Source organism: Kockovaella imperatae, assembly GCF_002102565.1.
Source record: "Kockovaella imperatae strain NRRL Y-17943 chromosome Unknown BD324scaffold_3, whole genome shotgun sequence".
Classification (NCBI taxonomy): Eukaryota; Fungi; Basidiomycota; class Tremellomycetes; order Tremellales; family Cuniculitremaceae; genus Kockovaella; species Kockovaella imperatae.
Genome location: NW_019028943.1, coordinates 799937 through 814502, shown reverse-complemented (window position 1 = coordinate 814502; position 14566 = coordinate 799937). Strand labels below are relative to the sequence as shown.

Genomic DNA, 14566 nt, shown 5'->3' with positions numbered 1-14566 from the left:
TACGTGCAGCTTACAGCATATTCCTGCAGACATGGCGGAGAACATCCTCGGGATTCTCTTCGTGACATCCTCGTCTCGGGGTCGAAATGTCTTTCGGTACCCCCCTGATCCATTGTCCCCGCACACACGTCTCACACAGCCTATCTACCCATCCGCTACGTTCACTGCATCAGAAGCGATCCGAAAGAACAGACCCAAACCAACTTTTGACAGCCTTGAGGGTCGTCGGAGCAATGGCACGTCGACAAGAGGGAGTCATGTTCGGCTGTCCAAGATGCTAGGCAGCGAGACATCCCGAACCGGGACCTCGAATCACGATCACACCGACAGAGATATAGGAGATGGCACTAGTAGTGATTCGAGCGCGTCATCTGGCGAGGAACCCGAATACACATGGACGGCATCAGCTAAAGCCAAACGACCCTCTGTCGAACCTCCTCCAAAGTTGCCTGTGCCTGTTCCAGAGAAGGAATCGTTCGATTCTGAGCCCGGCGCAGTCACTTTCGATACCGCAAACCGAGCTTCGAGAGGCTCAAGAGGCTCACGAGGCTCAATAGCGGATATCAGGCCGATCCCGGAGATCAAGCCTCTGTCCTCTCCAGCACCCCCGATTCCCGCCCCTCTTCCGGAGAGACAACGCAAGGGCAGTGTACATGAACAGTTCATAGAGAGCCAATACAACTTTGCACTATCTTACACCCTGGACTTTCTTGGAGACATGTTGACTCCACCTCCTGCTGCTCGGAATCGAAAGTTCGAGATCTGCGTGGACGAACTGGTCTTTGTCGGATATCCCGTATCGGTCGGAGCAGATGGCAAATGGACTTTCGCAGCGGATGACGACGAGGTTGACCTTCGACCAACGGCCAGAGGCAGACGTAAAGAAGGCCTCGGTCATCTTGGGACTGTCGTCGAAGCCAAAGAATTTAGCTCTCCCGATGCTGATGAGTCCAAGGCTCGTGTCAAGGATGGAAAAGATGGCGAAGGCATAAAAGCAGGGGAGGAGGATGGACCGCCATCTCTGACTATGTTCAATCTCGTCCTGATCCTAGACAAGCCTGATCCGAGGATATCTCATGATGCCGCTGAAGGTCTTGTGGCCACTACTTTGTATGACGAGGTGTACAGGGAAATCGTGTTCAAGTGGACGGCAGCAGCGTATTCCCTGCAGGTCTCGGACAACTACGTCGCGAAGGAAGCGTGGGAGATGGCCAAGGTGCGCGACAAAGGCATCAATGAGAGTACGTCGGCCTAATCTCGGATGATGATGGAGCTGATGTGGTTCCCAGACATGCCAATTCTCGAATGCTGTCGCATGTTGTATGAAAGGTCGTCGCTCGACCGTGCTTTGAACCAGTTGTTCGCCTCCATTTATCAATATCAAAGGCGACCCAAAAATCCCCTCTACTCCTCGCTGCCTACGACAATCACGGTATCTCTAGGCAGCGTACCCATCTCCATGATCCTCTCATCTCGTACAAAAGAAGTTGACGAAGCGTGGGCTCATTGGGGCGAAATCGATGATGTCTCAGATGTTTCATCGGAAGATTCGGATGCAGGCCATGGAGACGACATCAGGTCTCGGGATCTTCGTGTCGAACCTTGGAATACACTCTTGTTGATCGATGACGATGCTGTCGAGCAAGCGCAGGAGATTTCCAGGTCACTGGTCGGCCTTGGCATTGGCGTTGGCGACCCAGGACAAGATGAGGCGCCCCCAACCGCTGTATTTGGTCGTCGTGGCAGCAAGGAAGAGGAAGACGAAGGACACTTGATGAAGAGCCTGATCGGGGCATGCGATGTCAGCAAGCGGTGAGACCTGCTAAAGCAAGCGGAAAACTGAAATATCTCTTCTCGACAGCCTACTGGAAATCGCCCATCAGCTTCGCTATCATCTTGAAGGCATTGTCATCCCGCTTGCCAGGGAATTGGTTCAGAACAAGAAAGCCATCCTGGTTGATGTTATGAACACTCGACTTAGAACAGTAGTCATGCCCACCACCCTTGCTGATCATACGTTAGTGTCTCTTGAAGAGCCGGTTCAGCTGACTCCTGCGCACAGGTTGACAATCTATGACTACTCTCATCGGTTTCATCAGAGATTCCCACGACTACCTCCTCTACCACAATTCCTCGCGGCCATTTCCGCTTCGCCTGTTCAGTTCCGAGAGCTGGTGCCAAAGTCACAAGCTGGAGACGCAGCGATACGCGAGAATTATCTCGATGCACTTGTCTGGCTACTGAAGCAAGATTTGGTCGTCCAAGTGAGGATCCGGTGTCGAGTTTTCGCCCGACCTGAAGTCAAAGAGATCGCATGGCGACGACTATGGGCCAGGCGGAGGGGAAAATGGCTGAGGCGTAAACGGGAGCGTAAAATCAAATCTGCAGATGACGATTTGGGGACACCGAGAGCAAGAGATGATGCTATTGATCCACTCGATGCCAGTGTCCCGCCTCTGAGGAAGGACAACTCGAACGACCTCGAGTACGATCCAGATCTGGAGATGGACTCGGATAACGAGGATGGCGCAGAGACCAGTGACGCAGCAGAAATCCACGGGATGAAATTTTCCGAGGACCAAGAAGAACCGACAGACGTCCCACACTTCGAAGAGTCATTCATCTTCCGACCAGCAAGAGCTCAGAAGGATGAAGCTAGGTGGCTGCGAGTCATTCGAGAAGGTGCGGACGAGGTTTGGGCCAGCAAGTTTGATCTGTGAGTCGTCGATGGCCTGTCAGAGCTGATCAACTGGCAGATGCGTCCAGCACTTCGACGGTGTCGCAACGTTTGAGGAAATTTCGTACCGGACCGGTCTGGCGAAGAGGGAATTGGAGAAGATCCTCACACTTTTTAAAGACGATGTGAGGTGACCGCAGCGGCCTTGGGTGATTTCGCTGACGTCCATCAGCTGGTGACTTTCCTTCATCCCTGACATGTTGCCGAAACAGTAGTCACGACCACAGGGTGGACCACCGGCTCAGCTCGCGCTCAAAGCTGCAGCCTCTTTTGCGCCATTTGGTGAAGATCTCGCCGATGCCGTTCTCGAAGGTCGCGGTGTGGTGGAAGATGGCGGCGGAGGAATGTCCGTTTTGAGTACACGAGTCGCCTTCTTCTTCGGATTCGGAGCTACAACATGTCAGATTTGTTCCATAGCAGATGGTCCCAAGACGTACCATTCTGGTTCTCGGACATGTAGAACCGCCTTAGGAGCATGATTGCCTCTTCGCGGTAATAGCCTCCTTCTGCCACAAAGGCCGGATGAGTGTTCAAGCTGTCACTGTGAAATGCATGTGAGCTTGATGGTCTGTGACCCGGGAAACTCAGTGCTCACGACGAATTGACGTCAATGACGCTACCGCAGCCTCCAAATCTATCGTTCCCACATCCATACACCACTCTGCCGATTCCAATCTGTCGCAGTGCCGAAGCGCACATCACGCACGGCTCGACAGTGACGTATAGGGTGATCGTGGACAGCGGAGGGGGGTGATGGGGAATCAAGTGGTCAATAGCTTCGAGCTCCGCATGAAGAGTCGCCTGTAGGCACTCAGCTGTATCCCATCGCTTCAGAAGGCTGTCTTACATTTCTCCATTCATTCGTCCTGTTTCGAGCTCTAGCGATAGCTTGACCATCCTTCACGAAGACACATCCGACAGGAACCTCGTCTGACGCAAGAGCCTCCTCGGCCTAGATTCACTGTCAGAGAGGCCTGGAATGCAAGGGAGATACTGCCACTGACCATGACCAAGGCCTCGCGCATCCATGCTTGATCCGTGAGATCCTGTTCCTCCGGGGGAACGTAGATCTGGAGCAGCGGTCGATCAGCTGCAGCAGTATGAATTGGTGGGAGATCTGACTCACAGCAACATTCATGACTGATACTTAGCTACGTTATAGCCCCAGATTGCTTTATAGCTCTGCCAGTGTACAATGCTCAAGCAAGACCTGAAGTGAAGCACACGACGACTCTCACCGAAATTTTGGTGGACGTCGCCGCAAAATCCATGCATGATCGACATGCGAGACCAGCTGCATTCAGCGGGAATCGATTGACACTTTGCGTTCAATCTACAGCAGAGGCACCAGGAACTACCATGAGTCTGCCCGTGCGTCAGCTCGCGAACGCTATAGCGTCCTCTTCCCGCTCGCGTCTTTCGAGCGCGCGATGTCTGTCGAGCTCCTCACACCTGCTAGAAGTTGCCTCAGAGCCCAATAAATCTCCTCTCAGTCACCGAGAACTTGTTGAACAGCAACGCAAGGCCTTTGAGGAGAAATATGGGGCCAAGCTCAAAAAGAAAGCAGAGGCGTGAGTACAACGCTGGTATGCAGCAGTCACGAGTCTTACATCCCACAGCGAGGGTGTTCGAGATCTTGAGTCACTCAAGGAGAAAGTTATGGCTCCTTCTGTAAAACGTGCTCTGTTGGCGAAGCGATCAGCTCGTGACTACTCAGCGAAGAAAGCCAGCGTGGAGCAATCTACAAATCCAGAGGTGACAGTGACAGCGACAAAGCTACAGGATGAAGGAGATGCGACTCGGCGGGACCAAGCCAAAGGAGATCGAGCCGGCGTCAAAGTGAGAAAAGATCTCACATTACCCTATGGTCCATGATGCTGATGTGTGACAGCCTTTGGCATCTATACTGAATCTGGATATCCTACGGGACAAGACCCACATAGCGGACGATATTGCGAAGATATGGACTGCCCATCACACGACCCATCCCACACTCTCCGCCTCATTCCTGTCAGCCTTCTTGCCATCCTCGACGTATAAGTCTATGCTCATGCTGGCAATGGAGAATCCATTCTTCGTCCTACCCTTACCTAGAGAGACGAGCTCAGGCGCAGACAAAGGTGCGATCAAGACGGACGAATACGACATGTTCTACCTGCAGTGGCTCTTTCACCCTACACCAGTGACTTCCGTTCCGCCGTCAGCATCAGCCGATGGCAAGCCAACTCGACCACCTCACACGTCCTCGGTCATATTCACCCCCTTGGAAGAGTTCAAGAATGCTGGCGAATGGGCTCATCCTCAGCTGGTGATCACTCATTATCCCGAGCTCGCCAACTCGCACGATCTGGTACTGATGCGAGGAGAGATCTCCACATACGCTGAGACCAGCCCTGGAGGAAGTCAATACCTCCTATCGCAATCCCGAGCGCAGCTGCTGGCTTTGGCTCTGCAGAAATTCTACTGCGCTGGTCTACAGCAGACACTCGAGTCTGCGCAAAGTCGCGAGACGCGGCTGAAGCGCGTTCAGACGCTTCGGGATTTCAGAGAGAAGCCGCAGGAGTGGGACTGGCAAGGACTGGTCCAGATGGCTTATGGAGGGCTTTTGTAATCCTCAGAACGTGATCCTCGAATGCAGAGACAGGCGGAAGGTGAAGTTTTACAGGCTTGTGAGTCCGACGGGCCTCTGAATCTTGCATACTGGTCGACGGAGAGACAGTGTGTAGCCAATGAGGCGTGTCTCAGACGGTGTCCGTGTCAAAAATGGGATGACGAGCCAGAACTCCTGATTGAGTTGCAGGTCTCGGAGATGTGACTGACGGACAAATGGATCCTTGGGGAAGAAAGCTTCGTCATGTCATCAAGGCTGCAAAATAAGACCTATCTATTTTCGAAAGTGTGTTACGACTCGTTCCCAGAGGCCTATGGGCCGGTGACGAGATGGAAGACGAAGGTCGTACGAGCAAGCTTGGGTTGCAGGTTGAAGAGCCACAACCACTTAACTTGTATTTGTCAGATTTCGTTGGCTGAGGAATGAGGAATAGGATAATTCTTGACGAAGGCAGGCGAGACGAGGCTAGAGTTACTGATATTCGGCGAGGATACTCGAATAAAGGTAGGACGAAGGCTAGTGTTGAAGGACCAGAGAGAGGTTGGCTGCGAAAGGTAATCGAGGCGTAGTTTGGCAAACTCAAGGCTATCAAAGGCAACTGGAGGTTGTCAGGTTTCGTTGGCTGAGGAAGGCAGAATAGGATTATTCTTGACGAAGGCAGGCGAGACGAGGCGAGGGCTTCGGATATTCGGCTAGGATACTCGAATAAAAGGTAGGGCGAAGGCTAGTGTCGAAGGACCAGAGAGAGGTTGGCTGCGAAAGGTAATCGAGGCGTGGTTCGGCGGACTCAAGGCTATCAAAGGCAACTGGAGGCGAGCTAAGGCGAGCTAAGGCGACTGAAGGCAAAAGGGCGGCAAGGGGATGCAAGATCTAGTAGTATTGAACTTCAATCTTGGATCGCTGGTCTATCTAAGGCTAACTGCGGCTGCTATATATATCCTTCGCCGATCCTTCACCTGTCAATCAATACTCATGCTAAGATCCTGTCTTTCGGTGATCCACTCTGCTTTTCTCGCCGATCTTTTTGATTAGATAGTGAAGTGAAGGCGAGCCTCGGCAAATATCTTGACGAGCCGTTGAAGTTGAGGCGAGATATCGGTATTTCGGGGTTATGACCTTGTGGCGTTGGCGAGATATCGGTATTTCGGGGTTATGACCTTGTGGCGTTCTGACAGAGGTGAGCTAAGGCGAGCTAAGGCGACTGAAGGCAAGGGCGGCAATGGGATGCAAGATCTAGTAGTAGAGAACTTCAATCTTGGATCGCTGGTCTATCTAAGGCTATCTGCGGCTGCTATATATATCCTTCGCCGATCCTTCACCTGTCAATCAATACTCATGCCAAGATCCTGTCTTTCGGTGATCCACTCTGCTTTTCTCGCCGAGCTTTTTGATTAGATAGTGAAGTGAAGGCGAGCCTCGGCGAATATCTTGACGAGCCGTTAAGTTGAGGCGAGATATCGGTATTTCTAGGTTATGACCTTGTGGCGTTCTGACACGCAGATCCCAATGCTCCCCAATATTCCTAAACTAGAAAAAGAAGATCTTCGTGCAACCTGCGCGCAGATCCCAGTTAGATCTTTCCCAGCGTGCAACTTGCGCGCAGATCTTGTAGTGTCTGCATAGTGGGTGCATAGGACCTACCAGAAACTATATAAGGAGGTAGTTTGTAGTTCTTCTTTTCTCATCAGAGAACAATTCTCAGCTTTGTTACACCTCTTTCACAACCTTGTTGCATCCCCAACCACTACCACTCCCAACTACTCTTGCAACCATACTTTGCACCCAGCTGCAAGACCCTGCGGTCGATACACCAAAGCTATCCCTTTCTCATAGAAGGTGCGCTCCTTACAAACGGTACTTATCCTTCTTCTACTTGGTAAGCTCCGCACTTAACAGTCAGCAAATGAAGCTGATGATGTCATGAGCAGTTGCCATTTCTGTGCATCATCCTACGCCCCAGGAGAATCGCCTCTTCCGGTAATATTCTGAATATTACAATGAACCACTTTCCCTTATTTTCTCCCAATATAGAGCTTACAAATACAACCCTTCTCTGCAAAGCACCAGATCTCCTCTTTGCACTCCTCCTTGACCTGTCAAGTCACACTACACCAATCATCTCCTACAAGTTTTCAGCTGCCCTGTCAGGCTACAGAAGTCCATCCAGACGCGTCCTGTTCATCTTGCGAGTCTGCCTCTCGTAAATTGCTTGAAAAGAACTTGTGTCATGGCATTTGCCGCAAATGGCAGCCGAGTATGCGGCATCTGAGCTGGCGAAAGTCCGTTTAGAGGATGATGGAGAGGGGTCCGATGATGGGGGCAGCCGTCAACTTGACAGCGAGCTCGAGAGCGACGTGACAGATGCAGACGAGGAACAGGAAGCTGATGCGACCTATGACGTCGGTAAACCTCCTCGCTTGCAGAACACAGAGAGCGTTTGCGTGTTGACAACGCGTCCATGCAGAGGCTATCAAATGGGCCATATGGCGAGACTCCCGCAGGGACAGAGGGGACGGCTTTGTAGGTTGGGTACGTGAAGCTATTGTGCCGTGGATTCCAGGCTGATCGTTCTCCAGCACTACGGTGTCATGGTGAGTTGAAGAGATTGGTGACCTAGCATCATCATCGTCATACAGCAAGCTGAGGTGCACCGCAGTGGCAGGACTATCTCAAGGCCGCGTCAGAAACGTGTGTTGCTCTGTCATCATTGTCGCTGACTGTGTGTTAAGCGAGGAGCCGAAGCATTGTTTCACCAGACCAAAGGAATCGGGATCAACCGACATCTTGGTCGAGTGAGTGTAGAGGACGCCTTGAATCCGCATTTCTGTTGTGCACGCCAACCAGTCGCAGATTTTGGAACAGTCTGGACAAGGACAAGTACCCTTGGGCCGTTCTCAGGAGGCGAGAACAGAGAGAACCTCTCAAACCTCCCAGCTCGATGTTCAACAAACACATTGAAGCACCTCCAGATCTCATCTGTGAGTAATGGATTTGTAGGTTGCAAGGTGCCGAACAGACTGATGCCTCTTTGCCAGCTCGCCGGATAGCAAAGTCAAAGGACAACAAAGGCAAAAGGCGCTATTCAGTCTTCGCAGCCCGCCAGAAATGGATCAAGGATCATGGAATGCGCGAGCCGGTTCCAGTCTTCGTCAAGGTGCCCAAACGCTTCTCAGACTATTACCATTGGAAGAAGATCAAGATTGAAAGGCACAAGGAGAAAGAAAGGCAGCAGCTCGCAGGGAAGAACTCCACGACTGATTCGAACGGTGCAGTGCCGCTAGAAAGCGAGCGCCGACCGGGACCAGAGGAAGCCGGTCCTTCCCTGCCTATTCCCCACAAACTCCAATCAAAAACATCCGCAGCTGCTCCGTCGCCCCCTTCGACAACTCCAGCCGTGGTCAATCCCTCGAGTGATCTCGCACCCAAGCCAGCGGCCAAACCTGTCCGAGTGACGGCGAGACCGCCTGCGCCTGTATCCGAGGCTTTGGACTCACTTTTCGAAGATGAAGAGCCGTCTGCATCCAATACCCGAACGGATCAGCCCATGTCGTCATCCACTGTGGATAAGCCGCCTGCCATCGGCAATGGCAAGAAACGCAAAGTGGTTAACAGTCCGGATCCCGGGCCAACTCGCAAGAGCCCCAAGGTCGCTGAGCCCCTTTCATCCGTCACCCCCGCGACTCTTCCCGCCCCACCTCCTTCGATCCCTCTAAGAATCCAAAGCTCCGCTCCTTCTCGAATGGCTGAAATGGGCAAAATCGCGAAGAAGTCGAGCGAGGTTTTGCCCATTCCTCAGCCTTCTTTCGGGGACCTTCAGCCGGGCATCTTCGACGAAGTGGACTTGGACGCTGGGGCGGACAGCTCAGCGAAGGGAAATGTCAGTTTAGCGAATCCGCCTGCTAATTCTGCCGCTACCTCCTTCACTCCGACTCTGCCATCCAGGTCAGGTCCGGCTGTCGATGAATCTAGGTTGTTCATGGATGCTGAGGATGATGGCCCGCAGAAACCCCGGCCGATTATTGGATCCAAGCCGTCCCCCCCGTCACCATCGAAAGAGAGTGATCTCGTCATCGCTCCCTCGGCGCCGATCAGCTCTTCTGCTCCTCACCCGCCTCAATCAGTCAAAGTACCTACAACTGAACGACCCAAATATCAACAACCTGTCCGAATCAAGAAGATTGATGACATGCCTATCCCTAGGAAGGGTCCCCCGCAGTCTGCACCGACTGCTCCTCGCAAACTCAGTGGGAATTCCACCAGCGTCCAGCCTGCGCGCTACAGCCCGCCGAATCCGACTACCATGAAATCACCACATGGTGTTGAGGGCGGTCGTACACCGCCTGGATCCTTGGGTTCTTCATTGGCACCCGCCTACCCGCCTGCGCCAATGCCGGCTGCACCATCTCTGACCTCGTTCCGACCTACGCATGTGCCGACGCAGCCTAAGAACTTTCGAGCACCACGACCTATCACGTCTACTCCGTACCTGCCACCTTTACATAGAGCCAACTTGGCATCCCCTCCTCGGACAGCACTGGCGCCTCAACCTGCTGTGCCCGCCGTGTCTTCGGCATACAACGCAGCCGCCGATCCTCGTCGGAAAGGCTCGACAATGCCGTCGCCAGTCCTTCCCTCCATGCCTTCACCCCTAGGCTCAGCTGATTCAAAAGGGGGCAGGACGCCTACACATCCTTCCAGTGATCCAAAGATTCCCCATTCGGGATCTCGCCCCGAGTTTGCTGTCCCGTTGGAAATTGCCTGTGCTATTCCTTTGCGCGACATGTCTGATCTGACCTTCTTGGAGCTGCACTTATTGCCAGGTGCTGCGACCAGCATTGCCAGTCCTACTCTGTGTCAGCGACTCTTGACTGCTGATCAAGGCAAAATGAGCATTATATTTGAGGAGGTCGATCCAATCGCGGTGACAGGCAATATCCGCCTCGGGGCAAAGGTCGTTGAATGGGTACGAGCGGCTCGTATCGACAATAAGGAGCCAGGAAGCAAAGAGGCCTGGGAATATCTCAAGGATGTCATCAAGGACGGAAAAGTGGGTTGGTATGGCGATTGCAGTTGGCTGATATCTTCATCAGATTTACGTCAGCTATGTCGAGCTCACAGTGAGCAGCCCACAGCACCACTATGCTATCCTGCTTGGTCTGCCATCTTCTATCGACATAAACCACATCGGCACCGGTCAATGGTCGCTCCCAGAGATCAGTGCGGCCATCTTTGTGCTTCAGATCCCTCTCACTTCAGTCGCGCCACCGGAGCTGCCGAACCCTGTGCGAGCCAACATGATCATGGACACCAAGCCGGTGCTTCCCGCAGTCCTGCATCCTGCGAGTCTCTTGGCCAGCTACGGGATCTCCGACGAGTTTCTGGGTCAGTACCGCAACAGGACCGTGCTCAAGTATCCGGGCGGAGAATCGAGACGAGATCTGGTCGATAGTCAACTTGTGGCGGCCTTCAAGAGGTGCGACATCTCCGGTATCAAGCCGAACACGTTGCCTAGCTTCGTCATCCTGTTGAATCAAAAGTTCGGCAAGACCATCCGGTCCGGCAGTTTACGTGATGCCGTACCCAGAGAAACTGATCTGTACGTTGTGGGTCCTTCGTTATCACTGTACCCGTCGCAATATGGTCTTAGAAGGGTTTGGCAAACTGGCGGTCTGATAACGTTCTCCCCGACCTTCATACTCCATTCACCGGAAAAATTCGCGGCAATCATGTCCCTCATTCGGATTTCCGGGACTTGGGCAGCTTACGTGCTGCCATCTATCATAGAATGGTGCCAGCAATCTTGGACGATTAAGACGTAGGCACATCGAAAAGTTTGAGCGACTAATGTCTAGACGCTGTCGCGACCCCGCCGCCGCTTTCGATGCTCTGACTACCGCCCTCTTCCTGGACGAAGCCGTTCTTCGCATGTCCGGTTCACTTGCAGATTCAGGGGGTGGATTGGCAGTGAGCTGTGCGCCTCCCTGTATACATGATACCCAGGGTTGTCTGGCGTGGCACTCTTGGCTTGTGAAACTCAGTGCGCAGAGCACTTTAGATGAGATTGCCGCGATTTGTCAAGGGATTAGCACGCAAACCTTTGTGACAAATCCGACGGCACCAGCGTCGACCTCGAAGCTCAATCTTGTGGATATTGAGCAGGCCCAATTGGCGGACTTGACCGCCATGCGGATGCGACCCCATCTGCTACCTTACAGAAGGTATCTATATGTGGGCGAGGCGTCTCTGTCTAGAGCAGACAAGGAAAAACTCGGTGCATCGGTGAGTCGAAAAGTAGAGAGCTTGTGCTCACAACGTTCCAGGTTGAATTTGTCGCAGCGGAAGACTTTTCCGCCGTTTTCAGTGGCACTGTGTAAAGCGGAAGCAATTATTGGTGAGTCATGGTTTCCTGCAGAATATGTTTGGTCAAGCCATAGTCAGGCAAAATCAGATGTGGTCCAGATTCCAGCAGCCATAACCCCTGGCATAGATCTGTGTTCAATAACCATCTCCATCACCCCTAAAATCTAATTCCTCTCTGGCTTACAAGATCTAGCTTCATTCTGCTTTTATGTCTCGGTTCTGTTAAGCTGATGTGCCTCCAGATGTCCCCAGATGTATCATGAGAGTCACTATGGTGCCCAACATTGTCAATAGCATCAATGGATTGCAAAGATTATCACAAAATTCTCTCTGTGTTTATCATTCCACCCAGACAGATTCAGCACATGCCCATCATTTGTTGCTTTTGCAACTTGTATGTGTCTTGGATGTGTCTACGAGAGAGCGCATCAGCTGAAGGCATCTGATGCGAGCAGAGTCGGTAGAGAATAAAGTGGTAAAATAATTGTAAAATCCAAGGACCGGTCAATGCCGCCAGCTCGATCTACGGTTTTGAATGCCTTGCTCAAGCTACAGGCTCCAGGTACTCGAGCAATACGGTTCATTGTGGCCTGACCTGCCTGCGACTCTCGAAATTCGCTCTGTCCACAGCAGCATGCCCCCAATCAGTCCTGAGTGCATTATGAATGAGCCGTGAGCGTGGCTCGTGATCGATCGGCAAAAGGCACGCGGCTGCCCATTTTCCTGACGGGAGTTCCGATCCGAAAAATAGATTTCAATATTTTCAAAGACACACGAATGCAGATCGAGTCGGCATTACCCATCCATCGACATTGAAGCTCTCATCAGCAAAGCTCAAGATGGGCTACGAGGATCCAAAGGCTCGTGACATTGCCGCAGATGGCTCAACCCAGCAGAGCCAGTCTCATCTTCAGGACAAAGAACTCGAATCAGCTTATGCCGCTCCAAGTCCCGAAGTCGAGTATGGTGTATCTTCCTTAGAGGATAGAAGGGATGAGGCGAGACCCGGTAAATGGGATAGATTAAAGGCCTTCCTGGTGGATAAGGGTATCGAGGAGAGGGGAATCGTGCCTCGTCCCGAGGATGAAAGAGAGACATTGACTGCTTGGAGGTATCTACCTCAATTTACGATGTGGGCAGCTTGGAATACGAACATCCTCACAGTGAGTTGAGACCATGTCGCATCGATCGTTGAGCAGTCACTGAGATCATGCGTAGTTCTCAGAAGGTGTTCTTGGGCCTGCTTACTTTGGTCTTGACCTCAAAGCCTCCATACTCTGTATCATTCTCTTCACGGCGATATCTTGTATACCCCCAGCATATCTCGCCACCAATGGACCCAAAACGGGCATGAGGCAAATGGTCCAGGCTCGTTACGCGCTTGGGTAAGTACGATTATGAGCGTTGGTGTACGAGCTTACAGCTTGATTCTCCCAGATATTTCCCTGCAGTGCTATTCGGTCTCTTCAATTGCTTGTCCTTCATCGGTTTCATGGCGCTCACCGTCATCCTCGGCGGTCAATGTCTGTCCTTGGCCAGTTCCTCATCCATGTCATGGAATGTTGGTATAGTCGTTGTGGCTATCATTTCACTTCTGGTACGTCAATCCCGAATTTGAGGACTTTAGCTAAAGGTCACCTCATCCATTAGTTATCATTTATCGGTCTCAGAGCACTCCACCTCCTCTCCCTCACTTCCTTCCCTATCGTTCTTGTACTTTTCATCATCATCGCCGCTGTTACTGGTCACGATCTGAGCTACGCTCGACCTGAATGGACCAGCGCTTTCACCAAGGTCACCACCGGTGGCGTCCTAGGCTACGGGGCAAGCTTGATAGGCTTCACCGTCAGCTACTCAAGTCTGGCCAGTGATTTCGTGAGCGACGGGCTTGCAAAGAGGGAGGTTGTTGACTAATAATGTATAGACAACGAGTCTTCCGGCTCACACTCCTCGCTCGACACTGTTCATCGTCATCTTTCTGGGATATTTCATCCCTATCGCGATCGTCCAGATTTTTGGCGCTGTCGCCCAGCTCGCAGCATTCAGCATTCCATCTTGGAACGAGGCATCTCTCGTTGGCGTACCAAATCTCTTGTTTGCCATGACTGGTAGTGGAAAAGCCGCGAGAGCAGTCATGGCTTTGCTGTGTTTGGGGGTCTGTGCAAACACCGCACCCACTATCTATTCGTGTGGATTGAGCGGACAAGTCGTCATCCCTTGGCTTGTGAGAAGTGAGTGACATTCATAGCAGTGCGCCGAGATCTGCATGCTGACAGTATCACAGTCCCTCGGTACTTCCTTGCCATTGTTGTCTCCGCCATCTACCTACCGATCGCCATAGTCGGCGCCCATCACTTCTATACTGCCCTGTCTAATTTTTTGTCCATTTTGGCGTACTGGACAGCAATCTATATTCCCCCCGTCGCACTCGAGCCTCTGATCTTCCGCACTCCTGTATCTCGCAAGACGTACCCTCTCGAAATTTGGGACCAGCCAAGTCAATTGCCTTTAGGCATCGCCGCGATCATCTCCTTGATCTGTGTAAGTGTTCGTTCAGACTCTTCATGCGTACAACTGCTAACAACGAGTCACAGGGTATTCCGTTGATAGCCGCTGGTATGTCTACAACATGGTGGACGGGCTGGATAGCTCGTAAGATCCCCGGCGGCCAGTGAGTCACCGAGCTGCGGCTGCCGAAACGAGACTGTATCTGACGTTCCTTTTAGCGGAGATGTGGCTTGGGAAATCACTATCATTGTTGTATCCATCATCTTTGTCGTGACTAGATATTTAGAGAGGAGATACATCGGGAGGTGATCTACTTATGTCTTGTCCTTGTGCATAATACTATTGTGAAG

The 14566-nt window shown here is 52.2% G+C and overlaps 5 protein-coding genes across 5 annotated transcripts; 4 read left to right on the top strand and 1 right to left on the bottom strand.

Annotated features, from left to right (window-relative positions):
- Positions 1–31: 31 nt before the first annotated feature.
- BD324DRAFT_641341 (nitrogen permease regulator of amino acid transport activity 3-domain-containing protein) lies at positions 32–2720 on the top strand (the record flags this gene model as incomplete). Its single annotated transcript, XM_022017416.1, has 4 exons — positions 32–1241; positions 1290–1812; positions 1862–2017; positions 2063–2720. The coding sequence occupies 4 exons, from the start codon at positions 32–34 to the stop codon at positions 2718–2720; spliced, it is 2547 nt and encodes an 848-aa protein (XP_021873016.1).
- A 258-nt stretch (positions 2721–2978) lies between these two features.
- Positions 2979–3689, bottom strand: BD324DRAFT_577101 (cytidine deaminase-like protein; the record flags this gene model as incomplete). The annotated part of the gene is made up of 4 exons (XM_022013239.1): positions 2979–3127; positions 3175–3278; positions 3333–3538; positions 3585–3689. Coding segments are annotated over 4 exons (564 nt in total), but the record flags the coding sequence as incomplete, so codon positions are not given.
- Positions 3690–4096: 407 nt separating this feature from the next.
- BD324DRAFT_649240 (ATP11 protein-domain-containing protein) lies at positions 4097–5348 on the top strand (the record flags this gene model as incomplete). The annotated part of the gene is made up of 3 exons (XM_022017961.1): positions 4097–4308; positions 4357–4576; positions 4629–5348. 3 exons carry the CDS (start codon positions 4097–4099, stop codon positions 5346–5348), a joined length of 1152 nt encoding a protein of 383 aa, XP_021873014.1.
- Positions 5349–8236: 2888 nt separating this feature from the next.
- BD324DRAFT_313400 (hypothetical protein) lies at positions 8237–12000 on the top strand. Its single transcript, XM_022012462.1, has 6 exons — positions 8237–8341; positions 8384–10395; positions 10439–11163; positions 11201–11627; positions 11669–11739; positions 11951–12000. The coding sequence occupies exons 2-5, from the start codon at positions 8473–8475 to the stop codon at positions 11720–11722; spliced, it is 3129 nt and encodes a 1042-aa protein (XP_021873013.1). The 5' UTR covers positions 8237–8341; positions 8384–8472; the 3' UTR covers positions 11723–11739; positions 11951–12000.
- A 451-nt stretch (positions 12001–12451) lies between these two features.
- BD324DRAFT_618648 (putative cytosine-purine permease) lies at positions 12452–14556 on the top strand. Its single transcript, XM_022015061.1, has 8 exons — positions 12452–12871; positions 12927–13093; positions 13146–13305; positions 13359–13583; positions 13633–13939; positions 13993–14249; positions 14303–14379; positions 14435–14556. The coding sequence occupies exons 1-8, from the start codon at positions 12548–12550 to the stop codon at positions 14523–14525; spliced, it is 1608 nt and encodes a 535-aa protein (XP_021873012.1). The 5' UTR covers positions 12452–12547; the 3' UTR covers positions 14526–14556.
- Positions 14557–14566: the final 10 nt, after the last annotated feature.